Raw genomic sequence first — 9,208 nt, forward strand, 5'->3', positions numbered from 1 at the left:
ACCATGACCTGAATGAATGAGAACCTTCAAAGACATATTGTAAACCCAATGTTTCTGCTCAGTGTTACATTTGAAATGATGTGAAATCAGACTCTTTGTAGAGGCCCAGGCAGAGCTGCCCTTACCAGTCTCTCCCTGTAGCGACAGATCATACAATGATGTATTGCAGACTGATTGCATCCATTAGAAGTGAGCTGTTTCTACACAGTTGCATGGGAGGGGGTCTAGAACAGGTTCAACTGAGAACAAAAGAGATCTATATAATCCAAATCTGATTTAAGCCCTCTGTCCCAAGAAAGACTTTTTACATTAAGAAAAACTACAACACCTAAAAAGATATGGTGCGGAAATGAGACCTCATTGAAACACTCTGGGACTAAACAAGGTATTGTAACAAGTGATAATGTTGTAGAAGGACTTCCATCTAATTAGGAAGGATCAGAGAAAAAAAAAACAAAAAAAAAAAACAAGGGTGACAGAACTGGAGGGGAGAGGAAATTTATTGAGCTTGCACAGGGCAGTACTCTATATATACACAAAGGGCTTTATTTTTTGCTGGACTCCTCTTCCTTTGAGAGTGTCTTGATTATTTCCTCTTTCTTGGCCTGAAGTCTTTCTTCGCGGCGCTTCCTTGCCTCCTTTGTCTTGGATCTGCGAGCTTCTGCCTGGTCACTGTTGGGACAGGAGCACTTATGAGACAAGACTGCAGAACACCTTCTGCTTAAAGATCATACATTAACCAAAACAATTTATTCTAAATATCCAAGAGTTAATGGGAACATGCCAGTGTGGTGTGTAAAGGCATTAATCACTTGGCTTTTGCAACATGCAGATTAAAGCATGTAATGATTTGTTGGATGTTGTATAAAGTGGAAAGTGCCAACACCCCTTGCCAGGTTTGCTGCGTCTCCACCAGGGATATTGAGTCTCGGGTACACTGGGGACATTTGTCTGAGGGAGTATATCAATTTGCTTTATTGTGTTCTCCGCTTAACCCCTGTTCCGTTGACAAGGGTCTCGATCACTACTCAAAAAAACCCCCCAAAAAAACCCCACAAAAACACTGTCCCTGTGCAGAGAAAACCGCATACCATTTTGGAATGAACAGTGTACAATCTCTCTGCTCATTCCATGCTTACAGTGTCAGCAACCTGGGCAGACCAGTGATCAGAGATCAATTAGTGTGGCTCCTTATGTGATCACCATGTCAGCTTTCACAGGGACAGCTACTTGATTTTGTGTGCACATAAAAAAAAAAAAAAAAAAAAAAAAAAAAAAAAGAAAACTGTGCAGTGTTAAAGTTGCATTTTTCCTGCCCTTTAGGCAATAAACAGAACCCTGAACAAGGAACTTATTAAAGCATACAAAAAAAATAAAAATATTGAGCATAAACAATGTAAAAATTCAGGCAAGCTGCTAAATGTGTTAAGGACATGCAAGTAGCAATGACTTCTGGTAGTGAAAAGCATTAAACCTTAACAGTTCTCTTCTGCCATTTCACTAATTGACCGGCAAATGAGAAAAGCTTTTCATAGTACGTTATCGTGTCATTCAATAACTATGGCAATAGCTTAAGAATTCTCATAAATGCGCAACTGAAGTTTACATTTTTAATTGTTACACTGCTCTGGCTCAAGATAAAAGCCGGGTACACACAGAGTGAATTTTAGCCCATACAGCAGGAAACAGCTGAAATTCTCTCAGTTGGTGACCCTATTCCTTCAGAAGTTGATTAGATCAACTTTTGCCAAAGTAACATGTTGTAAAATCTTCCTTCGGCTGAATGGAGCTTGTAGCCCATCAGCTGCATGTTTGGGTATTCAAGATAGTGGCTGAGAAACAGCGGGGGGGATTTGTCCATCCACACAATGTAGATGGAGAACCCGTTTTCTTCTTTCAGCTTCTAAGTTGAAGAAAATATAACAGTGTATACCTAACTGAGCTTCCTGTATGTTTGTACCAGAAGCCAAAATACTGGCAAGACAGCCAGGCAACTAGTTAAAAAGAGGGTTCAGCAATAGCAGACCACATTTCCATCATGACTGGCTTACTACAGTATGAATACAACAGAAAATTAAAAGGCACTGTGAATCAGCTGCACTGTATAACCAAGTATAACTGTACAACTGCACAGGACAATTCACTGTCCCGCACATCTGGGAGACTTCTGACTGTATGACTAGCATATACAAGACCTAGGAGGACACTGGGCATAAGCAATTTGGGGGATTTTGGTGGATGACAAGGACATGGCACACTCAAAACCCTAAAACAGAACTCGTTATTTTTGCTTTACCAACCAAAACACTCATTTGTTATCAATAACTAGCCAAGCCATCAATGAAGTACACATAGGCCAGATACTTACGCCAACAGCTTCTTGCGAGCCTTGTCTGCCTTCAGTTTGTGGATGTGCTCCATGAGAATACGTTTGTTCTTAAACACATTACCCTTGACTTTCAGGTAAAGGCTGTGGTACCTAACAAAACAAAAATGAAAAAAGGCCACACCTCAACTCTTAATACGGTTTAAGCACTGTTTAATGTATACACACTAATGCGTTCGCTTAAAGTGACACCAACTCAGGAGTTAAATCTTAAAAAATGCATTAAAGTACCTTAACTATTGAACCTATCTTATTTGTATCACTCAGCTGTAGATCCTCAAATATCTGAATTCCTGCTGACACTTCCCTTCCTTCTGGAGGGTGGCTACTTTTGTTCCCCATGGTCCCCGAGTGTGTTGTAAAGTAGCCACCGCTCCAAGCTCACTCCCATGATGGAAGACAATCTCATTCAGTTTACTAATTTGTATGGAGATTTTAGTCATCAGTGGAGCAAGCTTGGAGCTGTGGCTACTTCACAACAGTAATATGCATGGCATCAAAGGTTTTAAAAAAAACAACCCACTGTAAATCTAAGGCAATGGAAGGAGACTGGTGCCTCAAAAACAGGGGGAATTTATCAAAACTGGAGCAGATTTGCACTGCAACCAATCAGCTTCTCTCTCATTTTCAAATCTCAACTAAGCAAACTGAAGAGCTGCCGATTGGTTGCAATGGGCAACTGCTCGTTTTTATAAATTCCCCCCTCAGGCCCCGTTCACATATAGCGACTTTTCTCGCGATTTCCGCCGCGATGTCGCGCATGTTTGCAGCGCGATATCGCGAGAAGTCGCCGGCCAATGCTATTCAATGGAGCGGTCTTAACTCCATGTCGCGCGTCGCTTCTACCGGACCCTTTTTCGGCAGATTTTGTGCAATTTTGCTTTTTTTTCTATGGAGGATTCTGCCTCACCCAACAGAGCTGAGAGACTCAGATGAGGACCCTATAACAATAGGTATCCCAGTTCCCATATTACAGGTGTCCATTTCTTCTAGGGCTAGAGTAAATGCCTCCAGAACTAGGAAATTGGAGTGAGGTCACCTGCGGCAGCCAGACAGTTTAAGCAAAGACATGCTGCGTTCGCAGCAGTAGGTCACTAGCCCCAACGCGAGGCAAAGCCTTATGGGCTCCTGAATTCTGCTCTTCAGATTAGGGTTTTTTGCTGCCAGTGGTGACCAGGTCACTGCAGGCTGTGAAAATGGAGATAGACATGGTACATTAGCATTACATAAATTAGTGTTTTCTGCAGTCTGAATACTGGGAAAGAGTGCGTGCACACAACTCCATCTAGCAGAAGATACTTCTTGTAGAAAACAAATATACAGGAAAATACCAGAAATTGGGTATACTGGAGTAGTACCTCGAATGTAATAATGAAAGCACTCATTTTGCTAATGGAGTCAACATAATGAAGTACAGCATTCAATGTCACACATTTGTTATTACCAGAAGTATATTTTCAGAGGAAAAATAAAACTTTATATACTGAAGTTGTACACCTCTGCTGCCAATTATGAGCACTCATTACGATTTAGCATAACGTGAAACACTCAAAAGATGACACTGATGTCTTGGCTATTTCCAAAGGCAAATATTTCAGGAAAACAGATTGGCAGCATCTCTGCTCAAATACTAGACAGCGCACTGCGACTAACTGACCAGTACTCATAGGTCTGGAAGGTATATGCAGCACCAATAGTGCAAAAAAAAAAATTTCACTCAAGAGTATCTGCATCACAGGAATGCTAGCGACTGGGTGACACCAGTTCAATGTAGAGTTCTCCAGTTGGAGCAATGGTACCGACAGTACATTAATGCCTGGAAAGTACCAAAATGCAGAGCTTATAGCAGAGATACCAGTTAGTAAGGTATCTGCAGTGAAACTGGGTTACACAAAAAAGATACTACCGCTACCCTGAGGCTAACTGACCGTACACACAGACCTGGAAAATACCATGTATACAGCTTAGTGCTGAATAACTTACCCCAAGAGATATTTACACAAGGGAGTAACAGATACCAGAGTTTTAGATTTGCAGCACATAATGGCCACTAGACGAAGCTGGAAAGCATAGGAAATTTCTATGCTCCATCTTGTGGCCAAAATGCTCTGCAGATCTAAAACTGACATCGGCAGAGCTCTTTGCTCTGCAAACATTTAATACACCTCAGTTATGCTGCCATCTATACAGATTTAGATTGCCCATGAAGTGATAGAAAACCAACAATAACGCTTAAGACCTTTATTTTAGCAATATGACAGATTTAAAGAGATCTTAATTTTGAGTGTTAGCTTTGTGAATTGATCCTTCTGTGGGTAAAATGTCAATGGTAACAAACAGCATTGGGAAAGCCCAACAACTCTGAAATCCAGAAATTGTGGTAGTATACAGGTGATACCATTATTTAGAAACAGCCAATACACTTACATGTGCCTGTCAATCTTCTTGGACTCACGGTAACGGCGGAGCAGGCGGCGAAGAATCCGCATTCTCCTCATCCAGGCCAGTTTCTCAGGCATACGAGCATTAGCAGTACCCTTTCTCTTGCCTGCAGAAATGAAAACTTGGTCAATGAAACAGTACCTATACAGGATTAAAACATTTTATAATCAAATGCACCCTTGGGTCATAAAAGCACTAGCTTAAAAAGCTTTGTCCTTTTACACTTCAGCCATGAATGGGAGGACGAATAGTACCAGAGCTAAATCACCTAACATCTCTATGAACCTCAGGCTCCAAGAATTTCCCCATTTATTTGCATATTTAGCGTTCTAAAGTTGGATCAACTTCAGAAACTGGATTACCTGATATTACTGCACATGAGAACCCATCATGCCAGTATGTGGCAGAACAAGTGAAAAGTGCAAGTGACAAGAGTTAACTTAACAGCCACCCCTTACAACACACACACTGACGCACGCAGGAGGGATGCAATGGAGAGAGTGTGGGGTGCACAGACTTGGTGATAGAAGGTACAGGTTCACACCATATACAGTGCACATCAGCACGGTTAGCTGCTGGAACACACCATCACATTCCAGCCTGAGTTCCAGTCCAGTGTGATCTGAAAAAAAAATACTGCATGCACTTATTTTAGATTGCACTGGACCAGAACACAGGCAATGATGTGCCATGCATCTGGTGCGGGCGATTGCACTGTGGGTGGGAGCGTGGCTGCGGTGCCATTGACTTCAATGCACTGCCATGCCCCCTGCCGCCCCTGAACACAGGAAGCCAGCCAGGATGCGATGCAGTCCAGCAGATAACTGTGCTGGAACGCACTGTATATGATGTGAACAAGCCTTAAGGGGGAGGGGGGAAATTGTGCAGGTGCATTGTTAGGGGGTGTGTGGGTTCTGTGCAAGCGAAGAGCCCACAGGCATGGGGGTGGCTGTATTAATGCATTGGTGAGAAGAGTGGTAAAGGCAGTGTGGTGAGAGCAGGAATGGAGAATGTACAGGTGCATTGCTGAAAGAGCAAATGGGCATGCATACATGAAATGGGGGTGAGCACAGGAAAGGGTGAAATAGGTGGAAGCTGACAGAAGGGGGGGCTGAAGGCAAATTTCAATCTAAAAATCAGAATCAATGTGTAAGAGGAATTGCACAGTAGGTGGTGGTGGGGGTCAGGTGTAGCGTACACATGTTGGGTGGTAAGAGAAGTGGGGCTGCAGATATGGTGGGCAGTGAGAGAAAGGACAACCCTTAGACTGCTGAGCTCCCTCCCCACAATCAACCCCTCATTTCCCTACTGGTATTACTGCCAGGGAGCCTGGATGCTGAACAGGAGCACCCCCTTCCCCCACAGAAAACACCCCTTTCTTGCATTACACTGCAGGAAATGCAAACAGAAAAGACAGGCTGCCTAAAAGCATCTCTGCTGTTGCCATCTCAGCAGGTTTAAATTTTGAGCCCCGACTAAGGGTAAGAAGACAACTGCAGCAGAGCTTTTAGGCAGCCTGTTGTACTCTTAGGCTCCATCTCTGGCAGCTTGTCTTTCTCTCAGGCTTTATGTACAGCAATGTGAGCAGAGAGAAGGGCCAGTTCTGTGTGGGGAGGGAGTGCTTCAATATATCTAGGCTGGCAGGCAGCAATATCAGTAGGGAAAGTTTTGTGGAGGGGGGAATGCCCCTACCCATAACTCCTAAGCTCTGTAACATGACCACGTGGAGCGACCAGACTTCACTTAGCAGTGGTGGGACTCAAGAGCAGCCTCCTGTTGCAGCCTGAGGGAGCGTCCCCAGGGACTGGCAAGGGCAGAGCTGGGATCCTTGGGAACAGGGCTGCAGGGGTAGTAGAAACCGAAAGACAAGCACAGGAGGGGACAACTGATCAGTGGTTTACACAAGGATCTTCTTACAAAATAACTGGCCAACAGAGTGGAAGGAGAACTTGTTACAGGAGGCATAATCCCCCAGTGGCAAAACAAAACTGACTTGGCACAGCTTAATTTTCCCTCTGTGGATAATGACTGAAAAAAGGAAACTAACTTAACTAGGATTTAAACAGAGATACAATTAACACCTTACTCACACTATGTTTAATGGATAACCAAAAACACCGTCACATTGCCCAGTCAAGGAAAAGTGACATCTGTATATAGCCCCCCTCCCAAGGAATGTATACTTACCAAGAAACATTCCTTCACCAACCTCCCAAAACTTGCGCAGCCCTCGTTAATAGAGCAGACCTCTCAGGTATTGGGGTGGAGATGGCCAACATTTTACCTGTCTCTTTAAATCACTGAAAATATTTTAGCTGGCATCCATCGCTATGGTTCTAATCAACTTACCAATGCCCATGTGTCTGCCCTTTCTACGTGCAAGAGTGTTTTTGCGGCATCGAGCACGAGAATGAACGGTTACTGGTTTACGAATAATCAGACCATCCTTAACCAGCTTCCGGATTTGTTGACCTAGGAGAAACAAGACAAGAATAAGTAATGCCTATAAACCAATTCTTGCACAAACCAATGGAAGGAGAGACCACTTACGAGAGTTGGCATTGGCAATCTCATTGGTCTCGTTTGGATCCAGCCATACTTTTTTCTTGCCGCAGCGCAGCACGCTGGAGGCAAGCCTCTTTTGAAGTCTGAGCATGCTGGAAAAAAATAATTCATAGTTACATAGTATTTGAGGTTGAATAAAGACATCAGTCCAACCTATATAGGATCATCTCATGCTTAGGAGTACCTGTACCCCAGTATATTACGATCCCTTAGAAAAATCGTCCAAACGTTTCTTGAACAATTCCACACTCTTAGCTGAAATCACTGCCTGTGGAAGTTAGTTCCAGACCCTAACCGCTATTATTGTGAAGAACCCCCTTCGCCCCTTGTGCTGGAAAAAAAATTTCCACCAATTTTAGGTGGTGGCCTCTAGTTTTTGTAATGGAGTTAATTTTAAAGAGTTTGTTGCCAATGTTGCTGTCCCCATTGAACATCTTATACATGAAAATCATATCCCCCCTTAATCTCCTTACTTCCAACGTGAACATGTTTAAATTCAGTAGCCTCATCTCTGGTCCTCCAGTCCCCTAATTAGTTTGGTTGCCCTCTGCAGCAGCAATAATTGCTGACGAGTAACCCTACATAACCCCACTTCTACAGTATCAAACAAGTATGGAGTATGATGAGCAAAAACTGACTGCCGGGCTTTATTTCAAATAAAAAAAAAAGTAAACTTAACTGGAATAGTAGCCAATTACACATTTACAAATTACCTACAAATTACCTAAAATTTACATAGAAGACACTCAGGATAGTTATTATACAGCGCCAACAGTTTGTGCAGCACTTTACAATAAAAGGAAGACATTACAATCACAACACAAATCCAGACAAGATGGTAAGCCCGTGAGGGCTTACAATCTAAAAGGGAGGCGGATACATGAGGAGGTAGCCGTCTGGAGATGAATTGTTTGAGACCGTGATGTTTCAGTGGTTGAGGTGGAATAGGCTTCCCGGAAGAGATGAGTCTTTTAGGGATCACCTAAAGGCAGTCAGAGTGGGAGATGACGGACAGGTTGGGGCAAAGAGTTCCAGAGGATGGGAGAGACTCTAGAAGTCCTGGAGGGGAGCATGGGAGGAGTTTGCAAGTGAGCTGGAAAGCATGTCTTGGGAGGAGCAGAGGGAACGGTTAGGGTGATATTTGAGAATAAATGGTTAAATAAATTTACTGTACAGACTAGATTAACAGTAATTTTGTGCTAATTGAAGCTTAAATGTGACAACTGACAGTATTGATGTGTACACTACTAGACTTTTGTTGGAAATGTTACATCAAGTATTATAATGTGCGTTTTACAATCATGTTCATATATGCCTAATGCACACATGTGCATATGTTATGAGTGTGTATGAGGGGCAAAGGGCCTATTTACCCACATTGGGGGTGTAAAATATAATACGGATGTAATTTTGTTATATCCGTTTTGGATAAATGCTAAAAAAATACAAAACAAAAAAAAAACAACAACCAACAACTATTGATCCGGCTAGTAATCTAAGGAGGAGCTCACTCAGCGTTGTTCACAAATCTCTATCAACTACAAGACACCTTATGGGGTTAGGGGGGAGAGGTTTTGTAGTCACACCACTTTAGGTTTACATGACAATGGTCACCAGGACACGAAATGTCCCCAACGATGACACAGAAGGCAATAAAATCCTTACAGTGGTTGCAACTTTCTGCATTGGGGTTGTGCATCCAGTCACAGCATTTACACAAGTCCAGCATATTGACTTCTATGGAAGGTCGATAAATGATTATCAAAGTTTTTAGACCCAAATGAGGGTTGCAATCAACTTTTCTGTAAAAATCAA

The 9,208-nt window shown here is 42.8% G+C and overlaps 1 protein-coding gene across 1 annotated transcript in view; it reads right to left on the bottom strand.

Moving 5' to 3' along the window:
- Window positions 1-482: 482 nt before the first annotated feature.
- The window catches only part of RPL19 (ribosomal protein L19), a 9,205-nt gene continuing 479 nt past the window's right edge, over window positions 483-9,208 (bottom strand). Inside the window, exons 2-6 of the mRNA XM_018561059.1 lie at window positions 7,379-7,485; window positions 7,178-7,300; window positions 4,814-4,934; window positions 2,369-2,479; window positions 483-672 (exon numbers count right to left, since the gene is read on the bottom strand). Coding sequence (XP_018416561.1) covers window positions 546-672; window positions 2,369-2,479; window positions 4,814-4,934; window positions 7,178-7,300; window positions 7,379-7,485 — 589 coding nt within the window. The 3' untranslated portion in view covers window positions 483-545. The remainder of the gene's footprint in view (window positions 673-2,368; window positions 2,480-4,813; window positions 4,935-7,177; window positions 7,301-7,378; window positions 7,486-9,208) is intronic.

The sequence above is a fragment of the Nanorana parkeri genome, unplaced genomic scaffold, assembly GCF_000935625.1.
Source record: "Nanorana parkeri isolate BGI_ZX_2015 unplaced genomic scaffold, ASM93562v1 scaffold497, whole genome shotgun sequence".
Taxonomy (NCBI): Eukaryota; Metazoa; Chordata; class Amphibia; order Anura; family Dicroglossidae; genus Nanorana; species Nanorana parkeri.